At 33.4% G+C, this 19874-nt stretch overlaps 1 protein-coding gene across 12 annotated transcripts in view; it reads right to left on the bottom strand.

The window, feature by feature from the left end:
- LOC145248926 (dual specificity tyrosine-phosphorylation-regulated kinase 1A-like) overlaps positions 1-19874 on the bottom strand; it is a 443307-nt gene that overhangs the window by 103307 nt on the left and 320126 nt on the right. For all 12 annotated transcript variants that reach the window (XM_080110715.1, XM_080110717.1, XM_080110719.1 and 9 more), the window contains one exon: positions 2180-2484. In XM_080110715.1, the coding sequence (XP_079966841.1) occupies positions 2180-2452 (273 nt within the window). In that variant the 5' untranslated portion in view covers positions 2453-2484. The remainder of the gene's footprint in view (positions 1-2179; positions 2485-19874) is intronic.

Below are 19874 nucleotides of genomic sequence, written 5' to 3'. Positions count from 1 at the left end.
ATATATATATATATATATATATATATATATATGGAATACAAAATTCAAACTAACGATTTTAAGACCAAAATTAGTGCCAACATTTTTTTTTTAAATAAATAAATATATTAAAACAAATTCAATATTTCGAATTATAACAAATTAGAAATCAGGAAAATCCAGGGTTTTTTTTAAATGTCACATGAAATAATGCTTGGGATGTCTTCAGATGTTGAAGGCTTGAATGTTCATTACAGTGTGAGCATTGGTCAACGCGTGTTTAAAACAGTGAATTTCTATATTTATAGGACACATGCATTGACCGACGCTCACACTAATCAACATTCAAACCATCAACAATATCTGAAAACATCCCAAGCATTATCACCACCATGCGACAGATAAAAACAAAAAAAATAAATAAATAAATAAAAACTTAGATTTTTCTGATGAAGAATTTGTTATAATTCAAAATATTGAATTTTTTTTTAATAAATAGACAGTCATTTTAAAAACAATGTTTGCACTACTTGTGGTCTTAAAACCGTTCAAGTTTGAATTTCGTATTCCATAATATCAACAGTGCTTAAAACAGTGAATTTTTATATATATCTCTATCTATCACACACTTAAATATGATATCTTAATTAATGCAGGTTTTGTATTTATTATACTAGCATGGCTACCTGGCGTTGCCAGAGTGTTTGGAGGTGTGTGCTGAGCAAAAAAAAAAAAAAAAAAAAAAAAAAAAAAAAATGTACTAGGCAGGCAGCCTCGAAACCGTACCACGAAGGAGGAAAAGAACGTGGAAAAAGAAAAGAAAAAAAAGTGTTTGCTGTTGTGTCCATTGCCAAACTGGAAGTGACAAGGGTTTAAATTAAGGCTAGTCAATTGAAAAGAGGGGATGACTTGCAAAAATATTGGTGAAAAAAGCGACCCCTTCCTGTAGAAAAGTGTCCAGTTGAGGGTGAAGGAATTAATGTTTTTAGCCAATTTTTCAATATTTGTCGTCCAAAGGGTCGCGCTTCAAAATGATACTAATCGCGTAAAAATCCGTCGTCTCTATCGAAAATTTTAGGCAGACATACAAACATACATTTAAACAGACAGGTGATATTTATATTATAGATTACATTAGACCCAATATATAGTAATTTAAAAAAGTGAAAAAGGCTAATGCATCATCACCGAGACGTTTAGTGTACAATTTACTTTTCCCTTTGACGTTAATGCCTGAGCTATAAAGACATGTTTGCTGCATGGCTAAAAATTAAAACATGAATCAATAGCTATTATGTTATACATGCATATTCATAATGCTATCGTTTGACCATCACCTGGCAAATTCCATTTCTTTTAAAATTTTTACACTTTTGCACCGATTTTCCCCGGCTAAAACCCAAATATAAAGTTTTTCATGGATTCGAATATCTCATATTAAGTTTCATGTCTGTAGACAAAAAACTGACAGGAGTTTAGTAGGCAAGTTTTTTTTTAAACAAATATATATATATATATATATATATATATACATACACACACGCATACATAAAATATATATATATATAAAAGGAGTTTTGTGTTTACTATAAGCTTTTTATGCAAATATTACACAAGTATAAATCATGTAGAATATCTGCATTAATATAAATACACGTAATAGTTAACAAAATATGATCATCCCATAAAAACAAACAAAAAAAAAAAAACTAATAAGGAATTAATTAAATGAATGTTTAAAAGAATATGCAAATAAGCTAGATCTTTTGCAGATGAATGCAATTCCACAACCCATATATAACAAAATTGTATTTTCTTTTTAAATAATAGAAAAAAGGTATTTAATATGAATATGCACAAAAAAACTTTATAGGAGTATAGATATATTATTTTGCAAATAATTATAATACTCATCAAATTACAATTCTATATTCATATTCTTGTACATTTAAAAAAAAAATCAATTTCGTAATGACAGACAAAATTTGCCGTTCTCTTAGATATGATTTTCAGAAGATATATTAGTTTTTGATTATATACTCAAATTTCAATCAATATGTTTAATCACCTTTTGATCAAATAAAAATTATTTGGTCAGCTATCGGTCAAATAAAAATTATTTGGTTACCTTCCTATCAAATAAAAATTATTTGGTTACCTTTGGTTGAAAAAAAAAAAAAAAAGAAACTCTTGAACTTACCTCATTTATATGTTTGTATGTTTTAATAAGTTCCACACTAAGCTTTCGCAGTGGTGCATGACTGGGGTCACGAAAGGTTAATGGAATGCGATTTTGCATGGCAGTCAAGTCCTGATGCGAGACGGCTGCAGCCGCAGCAGCTGCCGCACTCAAAGCCATGCTGTTCAGTTCGTGGTTGTGATGGCCTCCTGCCAGAGCGGACGACACAGTGGTACCACTGTCCGCCATGATCACCAACTGGTCAGAGCAGCCGACTAACTGGCCATACACCATTGATGGTGCATGTCGAGCTTTCGCAAGCTGACCTGTAAAGAAAAAAAAGAAAAAGAAAAAAAAGGTAAATAATTTGCCAACTTTACATATCTTTTTTAAATTTATAAAAATAGATTTTTGCATTCATATTTTTAACCTCTTAGAATGAATACAATTTCACATTTATTAAAGAATAATACAATAGGTACACAGACACACACATAGTGGAATATCAACCCTTTGTAGATTTAATAACAAATTGAGTTATAATTTGAAAAATTAATGTAGATAGTGGTTGTACAATTTTTTAAATACATGCTATGTATACCATGATATATCTTGTGCAAAAATACATCAGAATCAGTACATTAAACATTACTTGGTATAACTATATTCATTCTAAAGAAGAAAAAAAAAAAAAAAACTTCCTATAAAAGTTTTTTTTTTTATGGCTAAGTTGTTAAAAGCATCGACTGTCATCTAAATAGTAGAGTTTCAATTTCAGGCTATTGCATCTCTAATGCACTGAATAGCTGTGATACAGCAAAACCTTCTCTGGATATAATCTGCATTATTATCACCTTATATACAAATATGACTTTTCATAATTTGTAGTTTTCAATTTATGTGCTCTCCAGTAAAATTTACAGCGTGTCTATGAACATTATTTTGCTAATTACTTTCCTCTAAGGATAAGAGCCATTCTTTGAAACTCCATGGAATAAGGCAAATTTAAAGTTTTCAACTTGTATCCCTTATCGAATAATAAATTGTTTTAAATACTGATTTACAGAACTGATTTTCATATTATATATATATAGATATAGATAGCAAGGTATATATTTTTAATTATATCCAAATTGTTTCAAATAAGCTCAATGAAGTCATGTTTCCCGCTTCAGAGCATACATGCTGGTTGGTTGTATCCCAATAACTGAAATAAATAGGATAATATAGGCATTCACCAAAATAAAAAGTAAAAAAATAGATAATTATGATTGTAAACTAATTCTTTCCTTTGGTCATATGGGATGCAACCAATAAACGTGCGTGTGTGTGTGTTTATGAAATACATAACAAAGGAGGGGGGAAAATAAAGGAATATTTAATTTTGTAAAAATGTATTAAAATAAAACGTTTAGCTAATTTTTAACTTACCCATACAAACTATAAGATTAATTTAGTTCTGATCCAATTTCTCTTAATATTTTTTTCTAATTCTTCAAAATACTATCATTTCAAATTTATCAAATTGAATTAACCAAAAATATTATCAGTACAAATATATACAGTAGAACCCTGGGATATGATGGCCTTTTTTTTTCAGGTTACGATGTAGAATATGACATTTTCCCAGCCCATGGTTATGGTATTTGCTCCACCTTACGGTGTTATTTGATTATACACATGTGTACAAATCAAATATTATGAGATATTTTATCGAAGAAAAACTTCCCACCATCTTGTTTTTTGAATGATACACTGCTAGCGACACCTATTGGCAATGTTGGGAATATAAGACCAGAAAGGGGCAGACAATCGACTTTCCACACTATAGAAAAAAAAAACTTGGAAAATTAAGATATGTTTTTGATAACGTTGAAAACGAAAATAACGTTTAAAATTCCAGCAAACGAGTAGTTTCCAAGATATGAAGAAATGTTAGTTTAAAGAAAGGGAGGTATCACTTTTCTGTAATAATTTAACGTATAATGAATGATCACCCATTTTATGGTCACCACTAGTATAAAACTTGAATGTACGCCGCTGAAATACACATTTGCCGAATTTTTGTTGGAGGAGCGTCAACGTGTGGGTGCTCAATTTACGTAAAATTCTTCATATCTTGGAAACTACTCGTTTGCTGGAATTTTAAACGTTATTTTCGTTTTCAACATTATCAAAAACATATCTTAATTTTCCACGTTTTTTTTTTCTATAGTGTGGAAAGTCGATTGTCTGCCCCTTTCTGGTCTTATATTCCCAACATTGCCAATAGGTGTCGCTAGCAGTGTATCATTCAAAAACAAGATGGTTCTCTCTGCGATAAAATGTCTCATAATATTTGATTTTCTTAAATTAAAAAAAAAAAAATACTTGATTGATTTACGTGATCTTTGGAATATTATATTTTCATGCAGTGACAAGTACGTAAATTATAAAGATTTTTTTTCAGATTTTTAAAAAAGATTACTTGTGGACCATTTATGGACTTGCACCAAGTAACGTATCCCGTAACTAGTCTTTACGTAACAACCCTAAAAATTTGAACTTAGTGGAATTGATATAATACTAGAAGATCTGTGATGAAAATATAAATAACAAAAACAAATAATGCAACAATTTAATACATGTTTTGTTTTTAAGTTGAAATAGGATTGCGCATTTATTTTTTGTGCAATACTTTTACAAAGATGCTCATGAAAGAATAAACGAATTCAATTCCAATGTGAATTAATGTTGAATCGATTGAGAAATTAAATCATCTTCATGATAACCGTTCCTTCAATCAATGTTGAGAATGAAAACAGTAGCAAAATAATAATAAAAAAAAAACAGTAACAAAATGAAAAAAAAAAAAAAAAAAAAAAAAAAAAGTCAAACAAACCATTTGAGTTATCTCCTCTTGAATATCACATCAAAACAAGAAACCGATTACGAGTAATAACAATTCCGACTTAACAACAACAATCTTTGACCTTTTGGCTAGGAACAAAATGTGTCTGTTCTGATACATTTCATATTTTCTGTTCTCCGTAAGTGAAGAAGAAATCCTTCTAGATTGAGACAATTTTTTTTATTTTGTTCCAAGCCAAATTGTCTCTTTTTGGATAGCTGAGCTTTTCCCACATTAAAAACCGACCACGTGTCTAATTCCGCTCTGGAAGCAGGAACAATTTCGACTTTACAGTAAACAGAATGTACCCACCTGAGTTTTGCTTGAACTATTGATTTAAAAAAAAAAAAAAAGTAATCATGGATTCTTTAAAGTATACGTTTTATTTTAGTCGAAATTAACATAAAACCCAAGTAGATACCATTATTGGCTTTTAATGAAAACTCATTTTTTCGACTTCCCGATTTCTCTAAGAAAGAAACGCCTTTTTTTTTTATTATATATATATATATATATATATATATATATATATATATATATATATATATATATATATATATACTTCTCCAGAATTTGAATTATTTTTTTTTTTTCAACCCTTACCTAAATTTTAGATCTAGTTTAACAAAAGTCAGTTTGGTTTGATTCACATTTTACAGCAGCATCCATTTTTTTTCATTAATTTATTATTAGTAAAACAAAACAAAAACGTATATACACACATAGATGAGAAACACGGTAATAAAATTTTACTAATACAAGACAGCAAAATACCCCTTTATCGGTGAAAATATTGATTGAAATTTTCTTATTGCAAATTCATTTCCGTGACTTTAAAATCAATAAAAAATATATATTTATAACTTTCACGCCCTCTCCCCAGAAAATGTAGTATTGGCATCAACTTGCGCCACGTGCTGGAAATCTGAGAAAACTTGTCACCCAGACTCCAGGTAACAACACCAACACCATCGGTTCTGAAAATAACCGTGTGAAAACTCCTAGCGAATACAAATAATGATAATGATGATGATATTATTATTATTATTATTATTATTATTATTAATAATTAAAAAAAAAACAAAAAAACTCAATGCTAGTGAATTAACCAAAAATATTATCAATACAAATAATATATACAGTAGAACCCCGGAATACGATAGTCCTAGAACACGTTTTTTTTTTTTTTTTTTTGTTTTTTCCAAGTTACGATATTTTCCGGCCCCTGGTTATGGTAGTTGCCCGGCGTTACGGTGTTATTTATTTTATTTGATTATATCCATGTGTGTTATATACTGTACCGTATTTTGTTACTAATTGTTAATGCCGTATCCCGGTCCCGTGGTTCTACTGTATATATACCTATTACTAGAAGTCTGCCCAGGCATTACCCGGTCATAAAATATGCTTAAACATGATTTCTATTGTACCAAAAATATAGTAATGGTTTCAAAAGTTGAAGACTTTAGTGACATTTAACTAAAAAAAAGAAACAAAACAAAAAAACATGTAACTCTCCAGTCTCCACTGTTACTCATCATCACTTGAGCTAAGTCTATATGCACATCAAAACTTTAAAATATTAACGTTGTTAAACAAATGTATATTTTCACATGCCTAGAAGAAGCATGTTTAGTTAACTTATGCCTGCCAAGTTCCATTTTTTTATTTCAATTTTGACTTCTTTAGCATCTAAAACCAAATCCAATTCGTTCCACAGGTTCAAATCTATATATCAAGTTTCAAGTCTGTAGACCAAAAATTGACAGAAGTTTGGTAGAGACCATTCTGCGCACAAACAGATAATTTGCTGATTTCTTTCTGTTCTATGACGAGAAGAATAGCAAGATTAGCATTCTTTGAAACTCTGCGGAATAAGGACTTTGTAAATTGTTTTTTGACGTATTCAGCCGAACAATAAATTTTGATTTTAAATTTCAACTTATAGTTTTAATTTTCTTTCTCATATATACAACCAAAACGCGGCATATTGCCACAAAGACATACTTACTATTGTGATTAGGATCCAGATTTATTGGTGATATCTTAAGTGAGTAATTGTGCATAAAAATCTTTGTTCACATTACATTTAAATTTCTCTATGTTTGTATAGTCGGGGAAATGAAGAAATCCAAAGGCAAGGGATCCAAGCAAACAAACTATTTGAGTAAAGTTTTTCAGCATCTTGAAATCTTCAGTAAAGAGGAGGGATTTTGCTGCTGGAATATTCACGTTATTCATGTACAAGTTTGGAGCACATCCTGTGGAAGTACTTGCAAAATCAGCGAAGGAATGTAATACTGACAAAATGTGACTGGAGCTTCGTAGACAGTGCAGAACCCATTAGGTTAGAGACTCTTTTTGGGACTCTGTTCGACAGGGAGAAACTAATGGTTGGTACATCAGCCCAGATGTGGCAACAATACTCCATGCATGGGCACATGGTGACCTTATCGAGATACAGTATGGTAGGTGTGAGAAGTTTTTATAACCCGGTAAAAGGAGCCCACCGTCTTCTATCCTGGCCTGTATTAATGCAGGGTAATATTAAAAATCATATTTACCTCTTGATAACATTAATATTTGACCACTCAAAGAATGTATCTTATTTTCTAAATTTTAGATAGGATTTTTCACTATCTTGCATATTTTAAAGTTTTAACTGGACATACAATTTCCTTTCATTTAATAGTTTTTTTTCTTAATCTTTTTGTTTAACTATTAGGCAACCTATTATCAAAGCCAAGAGCCACTTGAGGATAAAAGTTATGCCAAGACATGAACTTCAAAAAAAGACAATTTAAAACGTACTAAAAATGTACAAAAAGCAATCGTTGATATCTATAAAAGTGAGACTATGAGTGAGGACACTTCTCAACCTATATACTAAATGAATTTTTTATATACAGACTTGAAATCAGGTATATAGGATATTCAGACATGTAGAAAACTTTAATCAAAAGCTGCTAAAATGTCAAAAGGTAAAAATTGGCACTTAGTAGTCCTCAGATTTTGATCTCTTTGTTAACTGTTTCAGGAATGCACATGTTAAGAATAAGACTTTGAGAGCACTGTAAATGTGTCAAGCTGGTGTGATGGTTATCGTACTTGGCTCAATGTCTTCAGGTTTTGTGTTTCAATCTCAGCTCGAGTATTTGAAGTGAACTGTTTAGAAAAAAAAAATACTTGCATATACATGCCTCAGTTTCTGTATTAATAAAAATATAATATTTATGTGTATTTTATAACCGGGCAATGCTGGGCGACATATTAATCACTAATAGACTTAGGAAATCTAAAACCATACATTCTTTCTCTACTTATTGATTAAATAGTAGGGTAGACTGAGCCCTAAAAGCTTTGGTTGTGTAACTAGTCTAGAAAGGAAAAACCTCTGAAATAACACCAGTCTCTATGTTCATGAATTTTTGGAATGAGGACTGATAATTTGGAGTATTCGGACAACTCTTCTCATCTTGAGTGTTATTCACACAACGTGTTGGCAGATGTAACCTCCGATCAGGTGTATCTTGTTGAAATCGGCAATCTTTCTGTCAAACTCAGGAATCTGTATGGAGTTTCGAATAGGCCTTCTGGCCAAGATCAAAGTGTAGTATCTGTTTTTCAGATGCTGCACTTCAATTTTTTGTTCTCTCTCAGTGGAGGAGCAATCTTTCACGACTGAGACAATTTTTACTTTTGTTCCTTTTCTTCATGCTAAAAAACGACCCTGGTGTCTAACTGTCACCCGGGGAGGCATTGCAAATAGGCACCCTTTATTTAATCCATGAGGGTAGCATGCTCTTATCACAATCAGATTGAAATCTTAATTTGTAATTCTATTCTCTTATTGCTGCACTAAAAATTAAACCTTCAATTTCCAAAGAGTGTCATTTATCTCATTATTTGGGTTCTTCAGATTACTGTTCTCATTTTGAGTATTAATTTCACAATGCTTCAGCCGATGTAACTTCCAACCGTGAACTCCAGAATCTTTCTGCCAAACTAAAGACTTTGTATGGAGTTTCGAACGGAACTTTTTATTTAATCCACGAGGGTAGCATGTTTCCGTGTAGAAGTTTTAAGCAATTTGCAAGTGTATTTTTCATATTAACCCCACTGGGGATTGAAACTTCTAGAGGATTGTCACTTATAAGTAAAATATACCCAGTACTTTATCTGTCATGGCAAGAGTTCTTGTAGATTAACTAAAGGTTCCGTTCAAAATTGTATGCAGATTCCCGAGTTCGACCAGTCTTTCTTTTCTTATCCTTAAATTGTTTCAAGTCTACTCAAACTTCCTCTTGTCACTGCATTCCAGTAGAAACATCAGTTCAGGAGAGGTATGATGAGGATTATACAACCTTTGCTTCACTATACAGTCCCTGTGAAAGCACCCTTACAGAGAGTATCCATTGTCTCTTGAGACAAGTCAAACGTCTAGTGAAACCAATGAGTTGTAGACAACGAAACAGCTATCTGTAGGTGACATATACAAGGAAGGGGAAAGAGAAGAAAAACGAAAGTAAAAAATAGGGAGAGGTGTGGCTTAACGAAGTAAAATATTGGAGGGGGAGGGAAGAGGCTAAATGAAAAAAAGAAAAAGTTCTTTAATAAAATAAGTTATTGTTAAAAAAAAAGTAAACAGCAAAGTTTGAATTTGTCTAAATAATACAAGACAAGGCATGCAAGATGCATGTCTGATCAAGTTTTCATATCCTTTAAAACCATGAAGCATGTAGCAACCTCTTGCCATACGAATTATTCAAGTAGGGTGTGGGGTTCTGGTGAACCCTATACAACCAATCAATCCCTTCCAGACCAACCTCCATAATCACTTAGAAGTACTTTGGCCTCATCAATACGCTAGAATCTTATCAGAATAAAGCTGTAACAAATGTTATTGCGATAATAATTTGCATGCACACACACACACCCACACACTTTGGAGATCTTAACTAATAACACTTTGCGATATTGATTTATAAGTTTCATATAAATGTGTCTTTAGTAACAAGGGAAATAATCCTTTAGTTATTATTCAACTTAATTGACTCCCTCTCTCACACACATGCACAATTAAAATGGAGGTGGAAAAACCTAGAGACTCAGCTTTCTCAAGAAGGATCCTTCTTGAGAAAGCCTGCTTAAGACGGGTGAAACGTCAGACTAATTTCATATCGTCGGATTTTATCCATTTTTAATAATCACACACACATATATGCATACACACAGGCATTCATTCACGCACACACACACATGATTCCTTGGGTTGCATATTTTGTCTAACCTGGGAGGATATCATGGTGAGAAAACATATTACACTGACCTCCAAAAGAAGAGGTAATGACTGAGATGATTGCAACACGACAATGATATAGATAATACACTACCCCCCTCCCCCATAAATACTGAAGATAATACCTGGGAGGTTCCCAATATAAAAAAAATGAAGGTAATGTTTGTGAGTATGACAAGATATTGCTCCCCTCTCCTTAAAAAAGGAGAATGTAATACCTGGGAGGATGACCTTATGTCAACAGAACCAATACTACACTATCCACCGTTATTAAAATACAATTAGTGTTTTTTTTTTTATGTTGTTGTTCATTAAAAAATTATCTAATCATAAAAATATTTTTATGGTTCTTTGATTGTTTGGCTACGGTCAAAGTGTAGTATCCGTTTTCAGCACACCACCGATATCAAACGTTTTACTATTGGCGAAATTATTGCATATATCATAAAGAACAGGACAATTAAAGATGTATATTATAGAATATTAATTTCTTGAAACTTTATGAAATAAATGTGCAAGTGAGGGATAACTAGAGCTGATTGTAGGTGTTTGGCGATTACTATATATTTATAAATGCTATGTTGATTCATAGAATTAAATAAGCATAAGCGGTTATCGATGTTAATATAGTTAAGATAGATGGGGAAAACTTTCACATATATTCGAGATATAAGTAAATATTGTTAAACATAGAATTTTCTACTTGAACCCTCCCCCCATTTCTACTAAGTTTCTTTTTGTTGGGAAAAAAAAAACAAACAAAAAAAAAAACATAAATGTTTGGTTCTTGTCCAGATTTTCCCCTATATTAGAAAACAAAAATAAAAGATCTGTATGCTGTATAACAGGTACCAGTTAGTAAACAAAAGTATATTAAAAAAAAAAAAATTAGGTGAATTGATCAAGTAGTTTTAGTTTTATAAGAAAAATCATTTTAAGAGATTAATGAGAATTCATAGGCATTACAACATAAATCTTGCAAGTCTTAATCGAGTTATCCCACTTTGTTTTTTGTTTTGTTTTTAAATTATTTTCAAAATGGTGGACAAGACAAACGCTGTTCTGTTACTCATAAAAATAAAAAATTATTTAAAACATTCACATGGTCCTTTCCATAAGCACCCAATGTCTTTCTGGAAAGAATTCTAACTAGAAAGATGTCAGCAATAATCCAACAATAATGATCGGATTCATTCGAAACAAATGATGTTTAGCAACCAAAACAACAGCTGACCCAGTAAACAGCCATTGTTAAGTAAACCAAGTATTTACTGTTTACTCTTCATCAGTATTGATGGCCAGTTTGCTGATTTTCTTTTTTGTGTTGGCAAGTGTCTTGATAGGTGGACCAATTTAATCACTCACAGTCAGACCATGAAATAGGTAGTATTAGTTTAAATGGTATTAGTAGCAAGTCTTTCTTAACATCAACACAGAAGACAACTGTCTATGGCTTCACTTCAAAGAGTGCTAAAAATCAACATCTTGCTGACTCATTGGACTTGGGACATGTGGTGAAGCAGAGGAAAAGTGGCTTCTTACCTTTAATACTAAAATCAAACCTTTCATCACCAACGAACAGATCCCTATTGTGCCTCCATCAAAATGAATAGTTCTCTTTGCTTGGATAAGTTCTTAAAACTGATGTTCACTAGATCTAAATTGGAAGACTTAGATAGAATGTGCTGTTAAGGTCACTGGAAAAATCGTTTAATCATTCTATCACTCTAGAAAGTATCTGACACTTGATGCAATCCTCGACCTACACAAACATTAGATATGTCCTAAAATGGAGTACTGCTGGCACATCTGTAAAAGTAGTTACTGATGGGTAAAAAATCTGAAGCACATTGTATCAATACTGTCTATTGCTGCACTTCGGAGAGCATTAGTGAACAAGTTTCTACTAATTTTGTTTCTTATGATCTGGAGCATCTCGTACAATTGAATGACGGGGGTTTGTTACTTTACAACTGAAACCAATTTCTTTTCCATTCACCAGTAACCTATTTTACCCCCAGTTAAAAAATTAAAAATCAATATATGGGATTAGGGAACATGCTGTTTTATTAGGCTCTTATGACTGATTTACATTCCAGATCTAAAATGGATTTCTTTTTTTTTTTTTTTTTTTATAGAAATTGCCCCAGATAAGGCATAAAGACTCTTACGAAAAAAAAAAAAGCATCAAGGTAAAAAAAACTAGCTAACGACAAATGTTAGATGGATAGATTCCAACCCAGAAACCGCAATTCTTCACCCTTTATCAAAAACATCATTCATGGAGTGTGAGGATTAAACGACAAAATAATGGAAGCAAGAGTTATGAGGATGTTGAAAATAAATATGCGGTCCACTTTCTACTCTCCTAAAATTTATATCTAATCTGTTGCTAAGGATATTGGAAGAATGGTTGGATCATTTTATTGCTCCATAAAGTACACGACTCCAGATGCCATCCTCTACCTGCGTGAGAGTCAGATTTGTCCATAGATAGAATACTACTTCCAAATCTGAGGAGGCGACGCACAGAGCATTCTTTTGTGTTTTGACAGAGTATAAAAGGGTTTCAAAATCTGGTGAAGGATTATCTCCCTTCAACTATAACTCCTTTCTTACAGGGGAGACATTGCTGGAATTGAGACCGGCTCTCTACCATAGCATTATTTTCATGGAAGGTGTTCCACCGACCTGCAGTCTTTAGTTGTTCCTTGCAAGACATTTATAGCAAGACTTGTCTTACTACAATGAAAAACTGTTTATCCCTTCATGTGTCTAATGTCAGGCAGAATTTCAATGGAAAGAGCTTCTTCGTAAGTGCTTCCCACCTTTGGAACACATTGCTGTGTAACTGATTCCCTGGCAATTACAACTTAATCATCTTCATATCCAATGTCAACAAATTCCAGTCATGCACCATACCAAAAATAGTCGAATGCAGTTTATACTGTTGATTAATGTTGGTACTCATAGTTTTCCTTATCTTTCGGCTGGCATACATTTCAGTTTCATAAACCTTTATGCCAAAGTGTTTCTTGGCCTAGATAACCGATGGCATCAATAATGAAGTAATAATAAATAACAATAATTAATAACAAGAGAGAAAAGATGAAGAGAAAAGAAAAACATACCCTGTATGAATTTAAATATATTTTACAGGATCGTTTTGACTCGTTGATCTAGTGGTCGACATCAATTTGTTGTTTTTATACCTCATTGTGATAGAGCTTCCTCTTCCAATATCTTATTTTCAAGAACCGCAGGCTTGTGGAACTTTTCTATACTGACTGTTTTCCTCCTACCTATAAGTTTGGTTTTTGCAAATTGAAGTCAATAAGCACTCCTCTATTTTCAATAATCATTTTGTTGTTATTGTAACAGAATGCAGAAGCGTGTATGCATGTAAAATTATGTCAGCGGTAAAAAAGACTATAAAAGGGAGAAAGCATGTTAAAGACGATCACGTATGAGATGTGGGAGAAGTCACGCATAGCGAGAGAATGGGAAACAAATGTCATTGTTACAATGAGAAAAAAGTGACTTGAAGTTCATTCCTATTCTTTGTCTACTTTGCGACTGAAGCTACGTGTTGGATAACGTTACATTATTAGCTCCTTACGTTCAATTTTTTTTTTTTTTTTACATAGGAGTCACCACTTATCAAGGCCCGGAGGCCACTCGAGGATAGGGGGTTAGTAGTGGAAATTTGGTAAATTGGATTACTTAAGAGGATGGTTCAACAAGAATCTGTTTACATTGTATTTGGAAAATGACTAAATTGTAGTCAGCTGGAAAGCAGGCAAATAAAAGAGAGTTCCATAGGCGTGCAGTTCTAAGAAAGAAGCTTTTTTCATGGAATCTACGTTAAGGTCTAGGCTGAGATAAAGAATGGGGGAAATTATTGATAATGGTTTCAGTTAGATGAGTGTTTTTGGTGAACGTTTGGCGAGGGAGGGGGCCATAAATTGGAGCACAGACGAGCACTTGCCATGAAATTAACAATAAAGCAGAGACAGGTTCGCAACATCTCTTCTGTGAGAAAGAGGTTGAAAGGAAGAGAAAAGGGCATCCCCCACCAGGCTACAAAGTCTATTTTCAACTCTGTCAAGGCGGGATAAGCTGATTCTAGCAGGTCCTGCTCAGATGTGGCAACAGTACTTCATCCTTGGATGTACCTGGCTTTTATATAGGTAGAGAATTGCATCAGCAGTGAGATAGCTAATGGAGCGGTAGAAGGATCCCACCATTTTTCTGATGACTTTGGCAACACATTTGATGTACGAGTTCTATTTCAGATCAGGAGTAAAAGTCAAACCCAGAAGCTTGTAAAAACATGGAGTCTCCTCAAGACAAGAGCCATTCATTTCAATTGATGCCAGATGAGGATCAGAGCATTGATGACGTTAAGATAGAAGCTTGGTTTTAGATGCATTAAAAGTAACTTACGCCTTATCTGGAGCAATTTCTAATAAAAAAAGAAAAGAAAATTTTTTAATCTACAAAAAGATTGTACACTTGGAGCATATTCAATAAACTAAAATGGTCACAAAACTCTTCATGCTAATCTACAGAGAATGGCTCCAAGTCCAAAGAATAAGTCTATTCTTACTTGAGTAGCATAGGATTTTAGAAGACTCAATTCTGGTGTATAACAATCTATTTGTGATTCTGTTTGGTGGAACAAGCTACTAGAGGAGGTTGTTATGATAATAAACGCAAGAGAACTTCTGACTCGGACCAGAATGTTTGCAGATACGAACCTAATATGGACTCCAACAGTAACACCAATACAATCCAACATGGACTTGAACAATAACATTAATACAACTCAACAAACTAACAGTGATGCCAATATGATCCGAGATGGATTCTAACAATGATTACGAATGCCAACACAATCCAAGAATAACCTGCAAAGTTACTCTCGAATGACTGATGTCATCTTTATATACTCTTAGGCAAGTACATTCTGGTATTTTAAGGGATGTTTGATGAAAGTACATAGACACCATTCTTGAGCATTTCTGCACTCCGTCAGGGTTGTGATGATGACTAACATATTCAGGTTACAATATAAACGCAAATTCCATGAACAATTCCACTGGCCTGTTTTCTAGCTTACTACAATATGGTTGTCTCCAAATCCAATGTAAATAAGTTCTTGTTGAACTGCGTCTAGAGTTTGGCAAGAGCAGATATATCCCAGACGAGTCCATCACTCCTTAGACTTGACTATAGCTAAAATCCTTTCTCAATATAGATTAACATTGTAAATGCTATCATTCAGCTCTGATTGTAACACACATCAAATAAATTTGTACAAAAGCTATCCACCATCACGGAATAGAGACACGAAACGGAGCGTGTGTGTTGTATCCTCCCCGAGCATGCATGATTTCTAAACGAAATGGCAACAAATAAGAAACTCTAGGGGTTGTTCTATAAGAAAGGCACATATGAAAATGATCATTTTTATGTTCCCTTAGTTTCACAGCACAAACAAAACATAATACTTAACCTTTAGTCAGAAATTACTTTTCTATCGTTAGTCAAATCCTTCATTCAGGTCATATGAATCAGGTGATTCTATTGTTGGCATTGCTTCCCTCGATATCTTTCTAGTTAGATTTCTTCCTAGAAAGACATTAGGTGCTTACAGAAGGGATCATGTGAATGTTTGGCACTTTCTTTGAAATCGATTTTGCCATTATTTTGTTATTGATTCCAAATTACCTTCTAATTCAAGGGTTCAAGATTACTTTGGAATTGACTTGTACAGTTAGAACAGCACTGGTGATTTCTCTGTGGCCGTGAGAAATCCGAAGAGAATTTAAGTTTATAGAAATATCCGAACAATGAAAATATCGATTGCACCACTATTTTTTTTATTGATTCCAAATTACCTTCTAGTTCAAGAGTTCAAAATAACTTTTTAATTAATTTGGGAATGTTACATTAGGAAACATGTCGGCCATTGAAAAAAAAAAAAAAAAAAAGAAGATAATTATGCAGAATGATGGCCATGCTATTCTTCAAAATAAGATTTTCAAGTTAAATTTACTTTTTACGTCTTTTTGCTTATTACATTGTTAGTTCACCATTATCATAGCGTTTCAATCCATTTCGAGAGCCATCGTCAAGCAGTATCTGAGGCATCCCTAACATCCATGTCTGAGCATGCTTTGCTTAGGGGACATTTTGTGAGGTTGTATGCAATAGTCTGCACGTCGGTACTGCAGGGGAACCAATCGTCCTGTACATAGCCTCACTTGTGCAGGTTGTACCAGGTTTTGACAACCTTCACTCAGGCCTCATTACCCACTCTTTTCGGGAAAGTTCAGAACCTGCTGGGAGATCTTTCAGTACAGGAAGAGCCTCATTATTGTTGCCTGACTGATTTATTCCACCAACACAGGTGGAAGGATGCTAGTGTTGTTTGATTGACGCCTGTGGCAGTGGTGGTATAGTAGTCGTTTTGGCACCTCTTGGTGTCCAAATAGGAAATCGTGATTGTCGTTCCTCTGCTTGTCATGCTCTGCCTTCATTGTCGCCTCTCGATGGATCTGCAATGGAGCGATTCAAGACATCCTCTAGACAGATAACAGGTTGGCTGATTTTAGATTGCTGGTAATCGTCCTGCGTGCCTTTTTCAGTTCGGCATCTTATTAGATGAAAGTATAGAATAGTTAATGCTACACCTTCCCATGTTAAGTGATTTCCTAAATAACATTTCAGCATGGTCTATTTTTTTCATAAGTACCATATATATATATATATATATATATAGGGAAATATGTATTGAATTATATTTTAACTTTAATTTATACCAATCCTTTAATTTATAAAGCTTGATGTATTATATATATATATAGTCTTTGAAATTTTTAACCTTTAAAACTATACAAAAAAATATTTTTTATCATTCGTTAGAAAACCATCTAGTCAGTAAGTTATTTAATCACCTGCACACACACACATTAAAATGTCTGACATATTTATTAATATTGCAGAAATTTGCAAGTACTTTTGAAGCCTTTAAACTGCTGATTAGAAAGTAAGGTATAGCTAAAATAAAGTTATGGGGACAAACATTAAATATAACCGTTCATTTGCGCCCGTAAACAAAAAAAAAAACCACATTTTTACAATTTTATATTTTTTTATCAAACATTTATTCATCCAAAACATTGTCACAGAGACGCAGGGGCTGGGTTTATAGGGGAATCTTAAGTGAAGAGTTATGTGGTTAGATACTTGCTAACATTTAAATTTTTGCATGTTAGTCCAGTTGGGGGAAACAAGGCACAGGGAGGGAAATCAAAGGCAAACAGTTAAAGGAGAAACCCCCAAAAATCTATTAGAGTAGATTGTCTTTTGGCATCTGGCAAAATCACACCTCTTCACTGTAGAGATTCCCAATTATCAGACTAGTTGTGGGGGAGGTATTTTACATTACTGTTCTGTGGAAGTCCTTGTAAAATAAGTACTTGAATGCAACATTGACACGATGGGACATGGGCTGGAGGTTGGTAGACGGTGTGGAACTTATTTAGTTAGAGATTATTTTTGGACCCTGTGAAGAGGGAGAGACCTGTGGTTGGTGCACCGGCAATACTCCATGCATGGGAAAATGGTGGCTTTGTAAAGATATAGAATGCCGATAGATGAAGAAAGTTTTCTATCCCTGTAAAGAGAGCCCACTTTATTTACAGTATACTTGGCAGTATCTTCTATGTATATGTTCCACTTCATGTTGCCTGTAAATGTTAGGCTGCAGAGTTTGAATGTTAACTTCTCGAGTAGAGTGCTATCAGCCATGAATGTTGGTGGTTGGTAAGGTCTCTTGTAATTGTTCAAGGAAAAAAGTTTAATCCTAATGGTATAAAATGTAATCATCCATTTTTGGCCGCATTTCACTACAGACTGGAGGTAATTTTTTTAAGGATTCGGTCATTGCATATTAGATTTGCTCACATGTCGAGAATAAAGCATAGTGGCAGCAGGAAATATACCCATCTCGAATGTGATTGCATTAGAGAGATCATTTATGAAAATCAAGAGTAATAAACATACAATGATCGACTTCTGGAGCACACCCATATTACTGTGACGTTTAAATGTACAGCCATCAAGGACAACCAAGATTTTTCTTTTGGTCAAGAAGAATCTAAAAGGATTTATATAACTTGTTTTTAAGGTATGTTTAGCTGTAGTTCACAGAACAAGAACAAAAGACAAAAAAAGGTAAGTATACGGCAGGTAAATGTTACCAAAGGCAAAATCAGTTACTCTACCTTCTTAGATAATTTTTTTTGTACTTTAACATATTTTAAAGCATGTTTTTGGTTCAAAACAAACTGCGTGCCCACACTTCAGTTAGAGCGGGGGGGGGGAGACAAAACAAGATGGCTGCCATAAGGATTGCACAAAGATCCTTGATAATCACTCAAAAGCGAAAATTAAGCAAAAAATACTGATATAACATGACATTTTTATAAAATTAGTCACATTTATTGGATGCGTTTTTACAAGTAATTATTTGATTTTTGACTTTTAAGTGATTATCAAAGATCCTAGTACAATACTAATGGCGGCCATGTTTGTTTTCGTTCTAACTGAAAAGAGTAAACATGCTTGTTCCGAACAAAAAACGGTTAAAAATATTAAAACACACAAGACTTATCCAGGTACAATCTACGTGGTAGATAGAAGAGTAACTTATCTTGCCTTTGGTAACATTTATTTGTTTTCTATTTGTTTTTGTTTTTACCCCCCCCCCCCTCATTCTGTTAACTTACAATTAAACATGCTAGTTTTTTTTTGTTTGTTTATTTGTTTTTATTTCAATAACATAACATTCGGTTATCGGCCTTGGACGCTTCACTTGTACACTAGCAAACTTAACCACCCTTCCTTCTCGTTCATTTATAAATATCGATAAGCATCTTTAAATATGTCGTTAGATTGTGGTGAACATTTTGATAAAATAAAACTCTTCAGGACGCATGCTTCGTCGACCAACTTACTTGACGCATTCTTATTTGCACCGTACCGCCTGTCTCGATATTGGCAATAAAGTATGAAATGGGGAGTGTCGTTCCGGCGATGGGGCAGGGGTAGTGGTGGAGAAAATACGATTTCGTCTGAAAATGACTGTTCATCAATATAAAATGGCTTTATTTGTACATTTTTTTTTTAAAAATGTATTTTACAAGGGAGTCATCATTTATCAAGGCCGGAAGGTAGTAGTAGAATTTAGTATAATTTGATTATTTAAGAGGACGGCTGAGCAAGAACTTGTTTACATTAGACTTGAAGACGACCATACTGTAGTCAGCTGGAAAACAGGCCAACAAAACAAACAACGTTCCACGGGCGGGTAGTTCTAGGAAAGAAGCTTAGTTTATGGTATCAGTTGGGGGAAATTGTTGATAGTGGTTGCAGCTAGATGAGTATTTTTTTTTTTGTGTGTGTGTGAAAGTTTGGCAAGGATCATAGATTGGAGCCCAGACGAGCACTTGCTATAA

Source organism: Euprymna scolopes, chromosome 27 (genome assembly GCF_053919585.1).
Source record: "Euprymna scolopes isolate OS-2025 chromosome 27, ASM5391958v1, whole genome shotgun sequence".
Classification (NCBI taxonomy): Eukaryota; Metazoa; Mollusca; class Cephalopoda; order Sepiida; family Sepiolidae; genus Euprymna; species Euprymna scolopes.
This window is presented reverse-complemented; position numbering and strand designations above follow the sequence as displayed.